General features: G+C 51.3%; 1 protein-coding gene across 1 annotated transcript in view; it reads right to left on the bottom strand.

The window, feature by feature from the left end:
• Nucleotides 1-18,308, bottom strand: part of CARMIL2 (capping protein regulator and myosin 1 linker 2) — a 36,753-nt gene extending 18,445 nt beyond the window's left edge. Inside the window, exons 1-18 of the mRNA XM_062586650.1 lie at nucleotides 18,269-18,308; nucleotides 15,920-16,011; nucleotides 15,343-15,393; nucleotides 14,850-14,909; nucleotides 12,645-12,766; nucleotides 12,259-12,356; nucleotides 10,927-10,997; nucleotides 10,094-10,167; nucleotides 8,596-8,671; nucleotides 8,419-8,507; nucleotides 7,554-7,648; nucleotides 7,050-7,136; nucleotides 6,474-6,583; nucleotides 5,832-5,909; nucleotides 5,359-5,435; nucleotides 5,101-5,205; nucleotides 4,676-4,745; nucleotides 4,321-4,402 (exon numbers count right to left, since the gene is read on the bottom strand). Of these exons, the coding sequence (XP_062442634.1) occupies nucleotides 4,321-4,402; nucleotides 4,676-4,745; nucleotides 5,101-5,205; nucleotides 5,359-5,435; nucleotides 5,832-5,909; nucleotides 6,474-6,583; nucleotides 7,050-7,136; nucleotides 7,554-7,648; nucleotides 8,419-8,507; nucleotides 8,596-8,671; nucleotides 10,094-10,167; nucleotides 10,927-10,997; nucleotides 12,259-12,356; nucleotides 12,645-12,766; nucleotides 14,850-14,909; nucleotides 15,343-15,393; nucleotides 15,920-16,011; nucleotides 18,269-18,308 (1,477 nt within the window). The remainder of the gene's footprint in view (nucleotides 1-4,320; nucleotides 4,403-4,675; nucleotides 4,746-5,100; nucleotides 5,206-5,358; nucleotides 5,436-5,831; nucleotides 5,910-6,473; nucleotides 6,584-7,049; nucleotides 7,137-7,553; nucleotides 7,649-8,418; nucleotides 8,508-8,595; nucleotides 8,672-10,093; nucleotides 10,168-10,926; nucleotides 10,998-12,258; nucleotides 12,357-12,644; nucleotides 12,767-14,849; nucleotides 14,910-15,342; nucleotides 15,394-15,919; nucleotides 16,012-18,268) is intronic.
• Nucleotides 18,309-18,465: the final 157 nt, after the last annotated feature.

The following is an 18,465-nucleotide window of genomic DNA, read 5'->3' as shown; positions in this document are numbered from 1 at the left end:
TCTTTCCCTCTCCTTTTTTTTAATTTTTAACTGGAGCACAATGGAGCAAACAATTGTTGTTATTAAGTGAACACCGCAAAGTCTGCGGTGCTGAGATAGTAGTTGGAGGACTACGGGACTGCATGCAGCTCTTAGGCGCTCACTATCCCTCCAGCACAGAGTTTCTATTTGGGGAAAAACAAAATAAAACTACATTTTGGAAAAGGTTGGCTAGAGATTTTTGGAAGGCAGCAAGTTTTTGGAGCATTTGTGAGTCAGGGAAGCCATGAGCTGATTTTGCACAAGTTTCTGAATGGCTGCAGAACACGTCAGCTTTCCTAGAGTGATCCAGCTATAGAGGCACTGCATGATATACTGTGAGATCTTTGTGAGGCCAGTTTAAGATATTACAAGGACTTGCAGGTGGAATTAAAAAGGCTGTAGAACCGATGCTTGCAATAAGTAGGATTGCTCTCTCGCAACCCTGTGGCTTTAGAGGCTGTGGCAGGCTGAGGTTAGACGGGGCAGGGATCCTGTCAGGGATTGAAAGAGTTTCAGCTCAGACAAAGCTTTTAAACATCTTGGTTAATTTCAAAACTCGAGCTTGCAATGTTAGATTACTTTGAATTAAGTGAACTGTAGAAGTTTGTGGCAAGAAAGATGTGAAATGAGAATTATACAGAACCTGAGAAGTCAGTAGCCAAATAAGTTATCCCACATCCTGTGATGAAGATGCTATCCCTCAGCTGAGTCTTGATCGGGTCCATCCCATTCCCCAGCACAGATGGAGGAGGATTGCCCCTCTCTTAGTGATACTGGGGCACACATAAGCCCTGGCCACTGCTGGAAAAGAGCCTGGGTCCTGGTTACCTGCTCCACTTAAAGGAAAGCTACCTGGGGAGCTGAAGGCTCAGAGTACATGCCCTGCCGCAGGGCTCTCAAAAGCTGCAGCTTTTGCATGGGCAGCATCTCCTGTCATTCCCTGTGCCAGCCAAAGCAACTGTGGTGCAAATAACCCAGTCAGATCCCCCATAGAATCACAGAACCATTGGCTCTAGGTGACCCTGCTTGAGCAGGGAGGTTGGACCAGATGATCTCTAGAGGTCTTTTCCAACCTTACAGATCCTATGATTCTACGTAAGCTGATGAAGTGCAGGCTAGATGAGCAACCAATGAGGTTGGCCTTTGGCCTTCTTGGCCACAAGGACACATTGCTGGCTCATAGTCAACTTGTCATCTATCTGCACTCCCAGGTCCTTCTCTGCAGAGCTGCTTTCCAGTAGGTCAGCTCCCAGCTCATACTGGTGCCTATGGTTATTTCTCCCTAGGTGCAGGACTCTGCACTTGCCCTGTTGAACCTCACGAGGTTCCTCTCTGCCCAGCTCTCCACCCTGTCCAGGTCTCTCTGAAGGGCAGCACAGCCCTCAGGTGTATCAGCCACTCCTCCCAGCCTGGTATCATCAGCAAACTTGCTGAGGAGGCACTCCGTCCCTTCATCCAGGTCACTGACGAACAAGTTGAACAGGATGGGACCCAGTACGGAGCCCTGGGGGACACCACTAGCCACAGGCCTCCAACTAGACTCTGTGTCACTAAGCACAACCCTCTGAGCTCTGACTTTCAGCCAGTTCTCAATCCACCTCACTGTCCATTTAACGCACACTTCCTGAGATTGCCTAGGAGGGTGTTACGGGAGACAGTGTCAAAGGCCTTGCTCAAGTCAAGGTATGCAACGTCCACTGCTCTCCCCTCATCTACCAAGCCAGGCATTCCATCATAGAAGGCTATCAGGTTGGTAGAGCAGGATTTCCCAGGATTTCCAGAATCCATGCTGACTACTCCTGATCACCTTCTTTTCCTCCATATGCTTACACATGACATCCAGAATGAACTGTTCCATCACCTTTCCAGCGATGCAGGTGAGTCTGACTGGCTTGTAGTTGCCTGGGTCCTCCATCTTGCCCTTCTTGTAGACTGGAGTGACACTGCCTTCCTACCAGTCCTCAGGCACCTCTCCAGTTCTCCATGACTTTTCAAAGATGATGGAGAGAGGCCTGGCAACAATGTCTGCTAGCTCCCTTAGTACTCATGAGTGCATCCCATCAGGGCCCATGGATCTGTGGATGTCAAGTTTGCCCAGAAGATCTCTAATCCTATCCTCCTCAACCAAAGGAAAGTCTTCCTTTCTCCAGACTTTCTCCCTTACATCCAGGGTCCGGGATTCTTGAGGGCTGCCCTTAGCAGTGAAGACTGAAGCAAAGAAGGTATTTAGTAATTCTGCCTTCTCTGTATCCTTCGTCACCAGGGCCCCCACCCCATTCAGTAGTGGGCCCACATTTTCCCTAGTCCTCCTCTTGTTACTGATGTATTTGAAGAAGCCCTTCCTGTTGTGGTTAACATCCCTTGCCAGACTCAATTCCAAATGGGCCTTAGCCTTCCTCACCGCATCTCTACATACTCTGACTGCATTCCTAAAATTCTCCCAAGTAGCCTGTCCCCTCTTCCACATTCTGTGTACTTTCTCCTTCTGTCTGAATTTGGCCAAGAGCTCCTTGCTCATCCCTGCAGGTCTCCTGCCCCGTTTGCTGGACTTCTTACTCATATGGATGCACCGCTCTTGAGCTTGGAGGAAGTGATGTTTGAATACTAGCCAGCTCTCCTGGACCCCCCTTCCTTCTAAGGCCTTAATACATGAGATTCCTCCAAGTAGGTCTCTGAAGAGCCCAAAGTCTGCTTTCCTGGATCAGATACATATGAGGACATTATGGGAGACAGTGTCAAAAGTTTTACTGAAGTCAAAGGAGACAACATCCACTGCTCTCCCTTCATCTGCCAGGCAGTCATTCCACCCTAGAAGGCTTTCAGGTTGCTTAAGCATGATTTCCCCCTTTGTGAATCCGTGCTGACTACTCATGATCACCTTCTTATCCTTTACAATGCTTGGAAGTAGTATTCAGGATTAGCTGCTGCAGCACCTTTCCAGAGATTGAGGCAAAGCTGACTGGCCAGAAGTTCCCTCCTTCTTGCCCTTTTTGAAGACTGGAGTGGCATTTGTTTTCTTCCAGTCCTCAGATACCTCTCCTGATCACCATGACCTTTCAAAGATGATTGAGAGTGGCCTTGCAATGACATCAGCCAGCTCCCTCAGCACTCATGGGTGCATCCCGTTAGGACCCATGGACTTGTGTATGTCCACATTTGGTGAGATGCCCTGTGCCGTGTGGCAAGGTTAGCTGGTAAGTCGAGGCAGGCTTGATCTCTCCAGAGTGTTTGAATATTGGAGAAACTGCACTTGACTCTCTGTAGGCTCAGCAGCGAGCACAGAAGGAGCCAATGCCACACAGGCCCAATACTGCCTTGGCTCCACCAAGTGTCCAGCTAACCTAGTCACCACTTTTGAAGTCCAGAACTGAATTCTTGTTACACATTTCCCCAATAATTTTGCCATTTAACTAACTGATCCTGATGAAGTGCAGGAATTAAACTGCAATGGGTACATGGAAAATGAGCATTCATATATTTTTAACATGAGTCTGATGTTGCGTGGTTGAAATTACAAGAAGCCAGACCTGTACAGGGAAGAATGTCATGGACATGAGAGGTGAGGGCCACAGTTGCTGGCCAGAATTGGATGCAATGATGGAAAAGGTCTGGCACATTAGGAGACTGCTGGATAGCAGGAAGGAGATCATTGTGGGGAAGAAGAGCACAAACAAGTCTTTCCTGTCTTGGGGAATGCATGTAGGTTTTGTTTTTAGGGTAGAAAGACAAAAATCTCAGTGAAGTGATAATTTGCCTCGGAGGAATCCACTCCAGGTGTTTGGGTACTCACATCCTTGTGGAACACTGGTATGATTTGGTTGTCCTTTTGTACTTTGTCCACTAAACCTTTAGCTTAGATGCTTGCATAGCCTGTAATGTTGTGGCTGCTGCTAATGAAAGACTAAGCACAGTCTAATTTTGTGTTAAGCAGCATGGTCAAAAGGTAGACAAGCATAGAAGGCGCAGCCCTAGTTCAAGGTGGGGGATTTCACAGCCTTCTGCTGAGACAAAGCTCTGGACACCAGGTGGGCACCAGAAAGTGGGTACACTTTGAGCATAGTATATATGTGCATTCATAGGCAGGCAAGGGCAACAGGTCAGCTATGGCTCAAGAGTGCAAAGAATATCTCTGACAGCCTGATGTAACCCTGCTCAACTCTCCAAAGCTGCTCCATCTCCCCAGGATACTTCTACAAGCTTAGGAGATGCTGGTCTAACTCAGCCTCTGCCGAATACCCTAAAGCAATTGTGCCCACAGGCGGAGGAGATTGCACTCCCTGATAAGGAAAAATGACCTACCGTTATCAGACAAATCCAGGTCACTGATGGAATTGGCATCAGAGATGAGATCCTGGATGACCTGGGCCCCCGCTGACCTCAGCTTGAAATAAACAGAAGCATGTCAGTATATGGGAAGGTGCCAAGCCCTGCAAATATAAGCCTGCTGTCAGGAAGGTCACCTCAGCCCCATGGTAGTTTGGGATGGATCTTCCCATATGGGAATGAGCACGTGCCTCCCCTGCCATGGCCTCTTCCCCTCAGGGATGCACACCCCTAGGCATACAATATGGTACCCTGACTGGAGACCGTGCCTCTAGTGCTGCTGGGCTCATACAACTCATGGGTGTTCGCTATACAGAGGCTGCCCCCTCACCTCACAGCTGCTGAGATCCAGGTGAAGGTCACTGATGCAACTGTTGTACGCCAGTCCTTGCAGCAAAGCCCTGGAAAAGTCACCAAAGCCATTGGCTAGAGCAGTGTGGGTGCCAGCCACCTGCCATAGGACACCCTCTGTGGGCTGCCGAGTGGGACAAGGAGGATAGGGAAAGGGTTGTTTCCCAGCATGCAGAGCTCTGTATTTTGCCACTCTTATCCAGCATCCTCATCTGTCCCCTCTAACTTCAAAGTCTTAAGCCATGTCCCACTGGACAACGCTCACCCATAATCTGCTCCCATTGGCAGACCCAGAGCCTCTCCATCACCCTGCTGAGACTCTACAGGGGTAACAGGGGTGGCTCAGGCCCTGGAGCTGGACTCTGAGTGGCTGGATGTCTTGCCAGCATGCTGCTCCCATCTTACCTTACAACATCTGGAGGCAGCTTTGTACCTGCCAGTGAAACATGCCTGAGGGCACAGGCCTTGCTGAAAAATTGCTTGATGGCAGGAGAGACATCTTTCACCCTCCTGAAAGGAAAAGCACAAAATAGCATCATCTTCTGTGCATGCCTATAGCTGGCACTGGCTGCCCACTGCCTCAGGAGATGCCAGGCAGTCACTGCCAACTGGGCCATGATGAGTCATGGCACAGATTCCCTCCCTTTCATGTGCTGGGCTTACTTGTGTGAGTACACATTTTTGGAAAGATCCAGATGGACAAGGCTGGTGCAGCATCCATGGGTCAGTGCTCCAAAGAGCTGCAGGAGGGAGTAAGTTGAGATAGGTCAAGGATCCAGCTAGCACCATGGCACCTCATGCATGCCAGATGAGAAGAGACAGTGTGGGAGACCCTAAGGTAGGAGGTCTGCCCATGCTGGGGCTGCCAGCTATCACTATTGCTCCCAGCTCTCTTCTTCCTCCTGCTGAAGCTGGTGTCTCCCAGCTCACCTAGGCCACGGGATGCAGAACAATATATTGCTGAGCTGGCTGCCATCATACCCCTCTGACCCAACAAGTTTCCTGCCCCTGGGCCTATGCAGCCCCATGCCACATAGGATGCAAGTAGTGGGGTTCGGGACACTTGTTGGGGTGTGGCACAGCTTCTGAAACTGGGCACTGATAACTATTTGGGGTCCCCCTCCTTGCGTACTCACAGTGTCTAAAGAGCAGTCAGTGCCAGACAGGCTGAGGTGAGAGAGTGAGTTGCATCGGCAGAGGAGGTTCTGCAAACTCTGTCAGGAGAGAGGATTCAGAAGCTCATCCAGGACCCCTGGTATCCACCTTGGGTACCCTCTGACTCCCCATTCCCCAAGAATCCCAGCCAATCTGGCCAACTTCCTTCCTTCTAACTAGGGAGCAGAAGTGAAGATGGTGATGAATCACACAGTGACCCACACTCCATGCATGGGCCACTCGGTCCCTGGGGTGTCTCCTTGCTCAGGATGCCATCTCCGATCCTCACGTGAGGACAGGGAGGTGTCTCCACAGCAGAGTCCCACAGCTGCTGTCAGATAGGCAGGAAGATGTCACAGCCATGGCTTTCCAGGGAGCCAAGCACCTCTGCGCAAATGCACCTGGGGATGCACCTTGGTTTCAGACCCTCCAGCAACAGCCACTTCTGAGTGCCTTGGCCACTACAACGCAGAGATCAGCCTCTGAATGAACCAAGGCAAGCCCTCTCAATTCTCTCATAGAAGCAGCAAGACCACCAGAGGAAGGAGTGCCCCCCATGTGTGCAGGAGACAGTCTATCCTACAATGTCAGAGCATTGACCCTTCTCAGCCCATAGCACTCACACTAGTGTCATCCATGGCCAGGGTGCTGGGGTTCCCGGAGAGGTCCAAGTGCCGGAGGGAAGAGCGGATGGCTTCGTTAGCTGCTAGGGCCTGGCATAATGTGCTCATTCCTGCTTGAGGGGAGGCCAAAGAAACAGATGCCCACGGATCTTGGACAGAGCGCATCCCTGCACTGTGGAGAGCCATGGAGCAGAAGAAGGGGCAATTTCCTACGTCCAGGGCAGCAGGACATTGTGTTCTTGGACATATCCTGTCCATGGCATCCCTGGGGGACTGTTCCTTCTCCTCATCCCATGCACCCAAGTATGCTATGCCCAGCCAGGCTTTGCAACATCATTTTGGAGACATTTTATTTGCAGCCAGTGGTGAAGCTGATTCTGGGCAGAGTGTGCCATTCTCCAAAATGCCTCATCAAGGGCACATGGCCCCCAGCCCACGCATGCCATCCCCTCTGCGAGATTCTTTGATGTCAGCCTGGCCCCGCTGAGGCATAAATGCTGTGGATAGAGTCACTCTGACTGGCCTCCCCACTGGGATCTGAAGGGAGCAGGGGGGAATATTGCCTCAGGGCTGTACCTTTAGCAGTGAGTGATGTCCTGGCCAAGTTGAGGCTCTGCAGGCCCTTGGGCCTCTTCTCAAAGTGCCGGCTGAAGGCAATTATCCCTGATGGAAGAGTAGAAAGCCCTGAGCAGCCATGACAGCGCAAATGGGGGTCTGGGTGCCTCTGCCACCCTTAAGTATTGTCCCCACAGTGCAGGCCAACAAGGACAGCTCTCTGAGCTGCTTGCTGCAGGCACGGCAACAGTGATGAGTGGCTTGGGCTGCCTTGCAAGTGCAGAAGGAGGCCATGGGTTGCTCCACGTGCTCGTCATCAGGCTATACAGGGAATTAGGGGTTGAGAATGAAGCCAGCCCCTTCCTGTTGCTTTCCCCACAGGCACTTCCAGGCAGGGAGCTGCCTTTTCCCAGCTTCCAATGGGATACAGAGTTGGGGAAAGAGATGAAGGGAAGGCCCAGGACAGGAGAAAAATAACAGTTCGCATGAGCTTAAACACATCTGCTACTGTCGGGTGTGGGGTACCTCTGTCTTCCAGCTGGTTGCCGGCAAGATTGATGGTGTGCAGCACAGAGTCAGGATGTCTGCTGAGTGCCTGGGCCATCCTCTGAGCGAAGTCACTGCGGAAAGAAGGGCTATGGGTCTGACAAAGGTGCAGGCACCACTGAGAGGCATGGCTGCCCACCTTGCAGCCATGTGGGGATGCAGCACTGGCTCCTACGAGGATGACAGGCTCCATCCAAAAGCAAAGCCTCACTAAGGCTGCATCAGGTCTGCTGGCCTCCAGGCTGTGGGAAGGCTGCTGTTCAGTGGGCTCTCACCCTGTCCAAGCTATGTGGCATCAGCACCCCAGTTGCAGGGATATCCAGCACTGGCATGTGGGTGAGCTGGCCTATGCTGCACTATGCATGCAATGTGAGCTGGGCAGGGCTGCTAAGATCCTGCTCAGCACCATGCCGGGGCTCTGCATCCTGCTGACAACACTGGCAGTCCAGCTCTGCTGTTTTCTACCCATGCAGGGCAGGCTGCAGGGCCTGTATGTACTTTAATATTTCAGTCACCTTATTAAGGAGCCCCTCCAGTCCTAAACTGGGAATCCCTCTGACATCCTTAGATCCCTCAGCCACTTTAATGAAGGTGCAAGCCCTGCCTCCAGCACAAACCAGTGCTTCAGCACCTGTGAGGGACAAGCATTCCCCCTCCTCCAGCCTCCAATTTACAAGGCAGGAATTTGTCCTGTTAGATGCGGGTTGACATGGCTCAAACGCTTTACCTATGGATTCAAGTCTGACCAAAACTGACCCTGTGCTGACCAGAAGAAATTATCTAGTGCTGTCCAGGATACATCAATATTACAGAATACCCTCACAAAAGCAGTGTATTTCCTTACGATTTTAGCCCACTGTTTTCCAGCACCAGCTCCTCCAGTGTCACTGATTTGCTGAGCATATACAGGAGTTGCTCTGAAATCTCCAGGTTCTGCAGAAAAAGAAAGCCTTTCTGAAAGCCCATCCATCTCCAGGAGACACAGCTCCACCAGGACCTGTGCCACATGACGGGCACTCACCAGTCTGAAGTCCTTGCAGTAGAGCTTTGTGAACCACAGATTGAAGGACAAGGCAGCAACACTCAGTGCCACGTCTCTGCAGGGTGACAAGGACAAAGCAGTCAGGGGCCAGACTGAGGGTGGCTATGTGACAAAGCAGCCAGTTTTGTGCACCCCTCCATGGAGCACAAGTACAACCGCCACAGGGTGCACAGCCACAACCACACAAGCATGCACAAACACAATCTCCCCAGGGCACATGCACGCAACTGCTTCCTGGTGCACTGCCACAAACACCATGGGGTGCACAGGCACAGCCACCACAGGATGCAAAAACAGTCACCCTGGAGCATGAAAGCACAACTGCCTCCTGGTGCGCAGCCACAACAGCTTTGGTATGCACAGCCACAGCTGCCCCAGAGCATACCTCCACAAATGGGCCCAGGGTGCACAAACACAGTGTTCACCAGAGCAGGACTGAGTAGTCAGGCTAAGGCATTTTTGGAGAAGGCCTGTGAGTTTAAAGCACCTCAAAAATAGAGCTCAGTTTTACCAGATTGTTCCCGTGAAAAGAAAATCAATCAAAAATTTGGATGTCCCCATCAGAATGTCCATTTTTGTTTAAAGCTCATCTTCATTTAAGGAACAGTGCATGTTATGCTTGACTGAACAGAAAGTTTCTTTCTGACTTTCTGGTCCAAAGAAATATCCAAAAAATGTCCCCATTCAGGTGGACCAAGCACAGATCCTCTTTTCCCCAAAATGAAAAGCCCAAACCTTCTTACTATTTCCCAGTTGGTAGATGAGAGCCTGGCCAACTGCCTTCTCCTACAGACAAGCCTTCATTCCTTCTTTCTAAGGTCACATCTCTGGATATGTCTATATCTATCTAAATATGTCTAAATACATAAGTATAGAGGGACTGGAGGCCCCTGCTGACGGAAGAGCTGCTAGGGCAACCTGAATGTAAGGCTCAGGGCACAACCTGAAATCATAGCCTCATTACAAGGCTAAAACTCTGTAACAGCAACCTGGAGTACTAGCAGGGCTGCAATCTGGAGGGGAGACAGAGAATTGCAAATTTTTGCAGCTCTTTTAGCAGAGCTGGCTGCTTTGCATAAGGAAACACCTGACAGACACAAGCTGTGAAAGGCCGACACAGCCTTCAGTTTTCACCTCCTTAGCTGGTTCTTAGGGTTATATAGATGTTAAAAACAGATAGGGAAGTCTCTCTGGCCTCTTGAGACAGCCACCCTGAGGGACAGAGGTGGCTCTCAGAGGGAATTCTCCTTCTAATTTAGAGATTTCTCTGGGGAAACATCTGCCTGCAGCCAGCAGGACATAAACCTACCATCCTTGGAACACATGAAGAGATAAAAACCTCCAACAAGAGAACAGAAAAGCTCCTGTCATGGACAGCAAGGAAGGAGACAAGTGCTGGTGGGTGCAGGGCAACATGGCCAAGGTGCTTGAGAAATGGTGTGCTCCAGGATGCAGCTGGTGGGGTTGAATGACTCACCGGCTCTCCAAGTGGCTGAAATCCAGTAGGTTGAACTCCCTGCAGTCTTGGCTATGGTAGATGTTGTCCACATCCTGCCAGACAGACAGATACTCAGACAGGGCTCAGTGCCAGGTCTGGGGAAGGGCTTCGACATCTGCTAGCATGCCTGGCAAGCTGTGCCATCAACGGAAGGAGCTATATTTTGCCCAGAGGCTGATTCATTGGGGACCCTCACCCAGAACCCATTTCCAACAGTTCTCAAGAGCCTAAACAGATGCTGGGAGCCTCATGCCTAAATCCAGAGCCTGAAACCTTCCTAGGGACAGAGGCAGCAAGAGCATGTGTCCCATACGGGTGCAACCCTATGTTGTAGTGGCTTCCTGACCGCTTTCACAAGAATTAGCCAGAAGAAGCCAACGAACTCCTTCTACAGTGGGGATGAGGGCCTGGAAAGATGTGGATTACAGTCACCTGGTGTCCCACAGGACTATGGGTTTCCAAGGGCTTTTCTTATACATCACCCTGGGAAGCTTCCTAATCCAAGGTAACTCATCCCTCTCTGCATTTCATTCCACCACATCAAAAGAGAAGGGAGCACTCAAGCAGTGTAAAACTGTAATTTCCATCCCTGGGATGCTCCCAGCCCTCTGGGATGTTCCTTGGCCTTGGCTTACTCCCAGCCCTGGGAGGTAGCTGGTGCCCAAGATACTACCAGCTCTCAGGATGCCTCTGCTGCCTGGAATGGCTGTGTGGCTGCAGAGTGGGGTGGAGGCACCAGCAAGCATCCCTCTGCCATGCCCTCTGAACAACCTGCTGTGATTGTCTCCTTTCTGCAGTGTGGGTCAGCTTACCCACTGGATCTCCTCACGAAAGGTAAAGCCATTGTAATCACATAAAGCAGCATAAGTCTCTGAAAACCCACCTGCAAAGAGAAGGCAGTATTTAGGGCACTGTGAGCAGACCTCCCCAACGGAACACTGAGGAGACATTTAGGGTAGGCAGAAAGCAAAAAGTGGGAGGCAGAGGTTCTCCCTGCCCTCGTCAAAGGGGCTGCAGAGTCCTGCTCAGTCTACTGCCATCCTGAAAGGGAATGCACAACTCAGGGAGCTGAGGCAATAACTCTGCTCCCTTCACCTGATCCATGTAGGAAATCCTAGGTCCTTATTGCCTGTTCTCTCTTGGCATCCTTTTACTAAGAGGTTTTGTTTCCTTATAAACACAGTGGTTATGGCCATGGACTGTAAAACTAGGCACTGGGATGGCAGAGGTGGAGCTTGGCCTGCTCTGGAAACCATATCCAGGCCACATCAGCCTGCCTGGACATGGCATCTGGACTATATGCTGCTTTTCCCACATGTCTCCTGTATGCCTGGCCCCAACATACTGCATCTGCAAACATCACAGCTCCAACGTCAGGCAGAAGCCCTCCTAGCACATCACTGTGGCCTCCTCATTATGATTCCTTGTGCTCTTCCTAGTTTGTGGTGCTGGGGCACAGTCTGCTTTTCCAATGTGCCTACAGACATCTCAGCTCCAAACCTGTGCCACAACCCCACGATCCTAGAGATTGACCTAGGATCCAATTTCCATGCTGTAACAACCCCCCCTTGCCCCTCAGAAATGTCAGGCAAATTGCGTTGCTATGGTGGCAGCAGAGGTATGACAGGGTTATGCTCATGTAGTTGGTTTTTTTTTTTTAGCAACCATCTTGCTTCCCAGTTTATGTTGGTCTAACTCTTCTCCCACTAAAACCCTTGGAGCTTTTAAAGTTCCTACTCCAAATAGCTAGAACTCAGGCTTGGTGCTGCAGCAGTATCACATTAGGAAGATAAAACCCACTCTAGTTGCACACCCTCATGGGCAGACGTGACTGTGCATCCTCACCATACAGCTATCCTGCTCCTTTCTGGGAAGCTGCAATCTCCCCAGCCTGCCAGATCGGCTCCTCACTCACACACCCTGCACCTCATTCCTACTCTGTGAGATGGGGTACGCTGGTGGAGAGTGCAGCCTGCTGGCAGGGCTCCTACAGACATAAGGCAGTGCAGGAGCTGCCTTGCCACCAGACATGGGGGAGCTACAAATAGCCACTGATGATGACTGTGCGGATACTAGGTTGATCTCTGAGGTACTCCAACCCTCCTGCCCCTGTCTGGTGTGTGTACAGGGAGAATAGCACTTACCACAGGGCCCTTGGTTGCTCTGCAACATTTCCTCCAGAGAGTCTGTGATCCTCCGTATCCTCTCGTACAGGTTGGGGGGCGAGTTCTTGAGCAGTGCTCTGGGGGAAGGACCAGGGAGCAGGCTGGGAGAAAATCATCCCCACTGTAATATACGCCTAACTATAACGCATTTGCCAGGCCCAGAGAGTGACCAAAAATATTCTACCCGATGTGATCAGGGAACGAGGAACATTTGGCCTCCATTAGCAAGGTTTCCTCCTATTAAAAGGCCCTGTTGGACATTCAAGCTGCGTTTTGGCTCTGTCTGAGCAAAGAATGTTTCCTCCAAGGTGACATGATCCCTCCAGTTCCTACATGTTAGTCCCTGAGGACTAGGGAACCCTTACCCAGGGGATGAATCTGGGAAGACCTTCTTAAGTGACATGGTGACATGGATGACAACTTGCTCCAAATCATCAAATGACATAAGCCGGATGACATAAGAAGACGTATCTGTTTCTATGACAACCTGCAGAGGCCAAAGGATGGGAAACATCTGAGAAAACTGGCAATATGTGAGGCATCCCAAACCTGCAGACATGACGCTGACAGGAATTGGCCAGGCACTGCAAGGGCTGCACTCTTAATGCAAGCATCCAATCTCTGTAGTTATAATTCTAGCCAGAGCGCTGTAAGTAGAGGTAAGGTTGAGAACAACAGGAATTTAGGATGAAATAGAGTAAACATATTGTCATGTGCCAGAACAAGGCATTAACACCCCCTCACCCTTCCCTTGGCCCAAGTGATTAGCTTTCAAAGACACGGTAGCTTCGCTAGTGGTCTGCCCTTTTCTTACCAAGAGCTTTAGGAATTGAAATGACCAAGACAGACCCCATTTGGCATTGATTTCAGTGCCTGAACTTGCTCATCCTCAACAAAACCTCCCTTCATCTTCAGAACTGTCTCCAGATCAGCTCTGCCTCTCGCTATCCTGGCAGAGAAAAAAAAACTCTTTGCCTTCACTGCTACAGCGAGCCCCTGCAAAACTGAGATGGCAGGGCCAGCAGAGCAGAAATGCCTGGGTCTGTGTACCCAGCTGTCTGCCCAGGGTCCCATCTCTAGTGTAAGAAGTGGTGGACAGCACTGTTGCATAGAAGCAGCTGGCTTGCTGCATCTGCCCATTCCCAGCTAAGGCACAGCCAGTTTGCTGTGTTAAACAGCCCCTGAGGGAGATTTCCCCCCTGAAATTGTCTCATCTGGTTTTGATGCTTTTTTAGCTTTTGTCTCCTACAAAAATCCCATGGCAACACATTCTCCAATTTAATTACGCACTGAAATGTAGGAGGGAGATGACAATTATCTGCTTGGGCAGCATAAAGATGGAGCTTCTTTTCAGAGCAGGGCTCTATGTGTGACAGCAGGACCAGTCTCTGCCTGCTCCAGCCAGGTGCTCAGACTGGCAGGTGAGTAACCACTAGAACTGTCATACAGCCTCAGGTCTGTGGTCCCAATCGAATGGTCTCAGAGATAAGCCAATGATCTGAAGTTAGCTGTTCTTCCACTTCCTTGTAAGTGCCCAGGTGATGCTGTCCTGTCCCCGAATCACTTGTCTCTACTCGCATTCTTGGAGCATACCTCGGCAGAATGTGCCTCTCCTCCTGACACCCCCTCCCAGGATACATGAGGCTCTAGCTCTTCCCCTAACTTTCCCACCTGTACTTCCCAGTCTGTGTGGAAGCTGTCAGCTGATAGCAGGCATTTCCAGCCTCCTGATGCTATGCTGTCTGAAGGCTCATGGCTTCCTCTTCTGCTCTCTCTGCCTATCTCCTCTTTAACTCTGTGCTCCTGCTAAAGATCTCTAAGCAAAGCACAGCTCAAATACGTATCCTGCTCCTAAGAGGATTGTCTCTCTAATGTCAAGCAGCAGAAGCCCTATTTGCAAGTCAGGGCTATCACTGCTGATGGTGCTTTAATGAGCGAAAGAGGTTAACAGGAACTGCAGCCTTGGCTTCAGCTGACATGTCCAATTTGGGACAGTCCATTCCTCTCCTTCATGGTTTGCACCTGCTACATCTACCATGCATGCATGCCTTGTTGTTAAGAGGATTAACAGGGCTTAAAACACCTTCCTACTAAATTTGGCTTTGCCTGTGTAAGCCAGTTGCAATTTATCACCTTGTCCCTGCTGAGCGGGTGGTGTCACCCAAATGCCAAGGAAGGCAGAAGCTGCCTATAGCTCTCAGTAGTGATTTTGCAGCATGCATGGCCAGGTCTGCTGGAGGAGAGTGGGTGCAGACACCTGTATTCCCCTCTTAGCACCCCTGAGTGCCTCCCCTTACCTCTGGCTAAAGAGGGTGCTAACATGGGCGAAGCTGTAAGAGGATTTCTTTAGAGGTGGCCAAGGGATAAATATGGTGGGAAGCTCCCAAAGCTCAGCAATGGTGACCCCAAATGTAAAACAGTGGGCAACGACTTCCCCCAGACCCTGCAGCAGGCTCCAGGCCAGGGTTTCCAAAGGGGAGAGATGAGCAGAATGTGCCTTGGCAATCCAGGTGCCAACATGCCCCACGTGGGAATTGCCCAGGGAGGCTTTCCCAATGAGTGCCACTCACCAGGCTGGGCTCTCGCACTGTGATCTCTTGCACCTCCAGAAAGCTGAAACTGCTGTGCACCTAGTGGGAGAGAAGGGCTGTATCAGCCTCAGTGCTGACAGAGATGCATCAGCACCCTGGACTCCAAGCTCTTTCCCATGACCCAGGGCAGTGCCCGACCACAACTTCTCTCTGCACTTGGCCAGAGCCCTCCAGCCCCAAATTTTTAGCCTGGCTGCCAGTGTCCTGATCTGAGCTCCTTCTCCCATTTTGCTATCTGACCCACCCTACCTCATGTGCCATAATGCAGCCCCTGATGCTGCTGCATGCTGGGGGCAAGCCCCACAAACTAATACTGCTCCCTGGGGCTTTCCAGACCTCCTGACCCAGGGTATCTGTGGTCACCATGCAGGACACCTGGTCCTGCACTGGGGCTGGTGTCCCAAGGCGGTGAGTGGGGTCCTCCTGGGAGCAGCAGGGGTCTACCATGGAGTAGAGGGACCCCAACACTTACCCTCACTGGTAGTGTCACCACTAGCACATAGGCTCGCCAGGGGGTCAGCACCTAGGCAGGAGAAAGTAGGGTGACAGGGGACTGGGGTAACACAGGAGCTGGCATCCTGTTCAGGCTAGCCCCCCCCCCTCCCCTCAGGCAACAGCCTTTCTGAAGCCCTGAAGCCCAACAGCCCACTGGAGCACTTAAGTTGCTGCCTGGGGAAACCGAGGAGAGCATAAGCTGGGAAAACTTACTGGATAATTCATACAATGCACTCTGTAACCTGCAGTAGGGTCCATCCTGTTTTTGCCCTACAAGGTGCTGGGAGGAGGGGCAGATGTGTGCCTGGTCCTGCAAGTCCTGCACAGGCAGGGAAGATCCAGACAGACATAAATGCCTTCCATACCTCTGATGATACCATTTGCCCAGTCGGTTGGGTTTAACCACCCCCTTCAGTCCCTACTGTGTGTCTGGTTACTGCCCTATTGCACAGCCCAGCGAGGTAGACACTGCTCCCTCTGTGCGCTGTGGGTTCGGGACCCCAATCAAGCTTAGGCTAACAGCCAAGGGATGGAGTGCTGGACCCTGAACGTACCAAGATGTAGTCATCATACTTGGATTTCACCTGCAGCTGGATGCTCTTGACCAGGAGGATCGTCTTCATCCCCAGGAAGGCAGTGATGCCCTCTGAAAAGACCAATGTCAAGTGTAACTGATCTGGCTGAAGCTAGGAGACGTGCTTAGTCCTTCACCATGTACCTGCGATCTGGTGCCCAGGAGGGTGCATGGCACAGCACGCCCAAGATGGTCCCTGTGACCCCAAACACAGCCTGAGCTCCCCAGTCTCACACCAAGAATGAGGGCTCAGGTTAAGGGGAGAGGGATGGGATCTGGATGTGCATATCCCTCTGAGGAGAAGGTCTGTGCATGGCTCTAGCTCCCCTAAACCACAGTGGTGGTTTTAGCATCACAACATCACAAATCTCCTCCTTGCCAAGGGTGGGCATCCCCAGGCAGCATGGATCTGCCATCAAGTTGTCACAGACTGAAGGCACAAAGCACTCTTCCAGGCTACTCTGAGCAGGACACAGAGATGTGGTCCTTATCATGTCTGAGCCAAGAATGGATTTGTCCTCATGATGTGCCAGTGCCAGGCACTTCCATATAGTACTAGTTACATGCCCTGACACCCTCCCTCCCAGTTCCATCCTATGTTCATGGTGGCAACCCCTTGTGCGAGGCCATTTGAAAACTCCTGTCACCAGGCACAGGTCCTTTTCTTCAATCTGGCCATTCACCTCTTTTGGTGGAGAGGCTCTTTACTTTGTGGCCTTGCAGAAAGGAAGCAGTTGGTTTTGGTATTACACTCTCCCTCACAAACATGAACTGATTTAGCCCCACATCCCATGCACCTCCAGGAATTAGTTCTTCTCTAGCCACATCTGAAGGTAGACACTGATGGCACCATTTGCTCTCCATGACTTTGCAGCAGTGCTGGATGCTGCATCAGACTGAGTTGTCGGTGCCTAACAGCTTTTCAGAAAAGCTGTGCACTTCCTCACAAACCTGGTTTGTATCTTGTCTGGTGCTCAGGTGATAGACACATCCACCTGCTCGTTGGCATGTGGAGCCTTGGCTACAGTTGGGACCAAGCACAGTGCTTGGGTGCCACCAGTTTGCCCTCCACAGACACACTGCTTGGCTTTCTTGTGTGGGATTCTTCAGGACTTCTCCCAGGGCTCACTTAGGGTTTTATTAGGATGTCTGGCCTTTGACTTCAACATAATGTGTGTTTGCCTACACACACTAGGATTACACTGCACGTGCTTTGGAATAGCCTTGTTCATTGGAATTTGGTACTGTGCTGCATCTGGGTCCCTGTTTCTCTTCCTTTCTTCCTGCTCTTAGTCATAGGGTCAGTGGGGAGCTCTACAGGTATCCTTCCACCACAAACTCCTCAGTGCCTCAGCTGAGTCCTGCCCTCTCCATGGTGCATCCAGGGAGGTATTCTGCCTTTCCATTATTTTGGAAATTGTCTTGGCCATGATGTGCACCAGTAGTCATGTGCACCGGCCTTCCCACATTTGCAATCCTATTGCTCCTGTGGTTGTTATAGACAAGCCTAAACCCCACTCCTGTTTACTGTCTCTCATCTTGAGCTTTGTTCCACCTCTCTGCCTAGTTGCTTCTCTCCTTCTCATGATTCAGACCTTTTGCTCAGAACAGGCTGTTGTGACTAGAACTGCAACTGCCTGTTCCTTGCAAAGCAGACTAAGTTTTCACAATGACACTGCTCCCTCTGGCCCTCACTGAAGCTGCAGGTAGCCCTGTTAGCTCCTCTGCTGGCAGTGGGGACTGGTTAGCAATCCATGCCTTCCCATCACACTACAAGCAACAATGGTGGCGGTGAAGCTAGGGCCCCTTGTCCTCCTGTGGTCATTTGTTTTTTCAGTCAGATCTTGGAAGTCTGGGAACTTCCCCTGAAGGCCTGGTAGTGGCTAGTCACAGTATTTCACACATCCCTTCTGATGCCTGAGAGCCCTGGCAAGGCTGTAGGCCATGCCTCCCTGCCAAGCATGGTGCCAGTCAGGCACCACGGAACAGTTGGAGATCCTCTGGCTGGTGTGGGGATCCCAAGCCTGCAGGTGTGCGTGGCACCATCCTGCACGTGAAAACCCTGCTGGTCGGTGGAAGTCTTGGCAAACCACATCCCTGATGACCCAGCCTGTTATTAGGGGACACTTTTGGTCTAAGCAGCACCATCAGTGAACAGGTGTTGCAGCCCCATGTCCGAGGCTCTGCTCAGATCCCCTTGAGCTGGGGTTGATAATAAACCCCAGAGCAGCCCCAACAGCCCCAGTACAGACATGAGAGTGAAAGAGCAGGCCCCAGATCAGCAAGTTCCATGTGGCAGCCAAGAAGCATTGAGGTGGATAACGCTTACCTTGCAGCTCAGCAGGGATCCCTCCGGGAGACACAGCCATTGCTGGGACCACAGCAACCACCCAGAGAGGGCACAGAGGTATCAGGGCAGCATCCTTCAGCACAGCTCCCGCTTGGAGCAAAAGGCACCCTGCTTGGAGGAAGCGCTGAGGTTACCAACCAGCAGTGTCGCTGCCTCGGCACCTCCTCCCCCTTCCA

This window comes from Rhea pennata, chromosome 13 (genome assembly GCF_028389875.1).
Source record: "Rhea pennata isolate bPtePen1 chromosome 13, bPtePen1.pri, whole genome shotgun sequence".
Classification (NCBI taxonomy): Eukaryota; Metazoa; Chordata; class Aves; order Rheiformes; family Rheidae; genus Rhea; species Rhea pennata.
The sequence above is the reverse complement of the archived record's forward strand: the minus strand, read 5'-3'. Positions and strand labels throughout refer to the sequence as shown.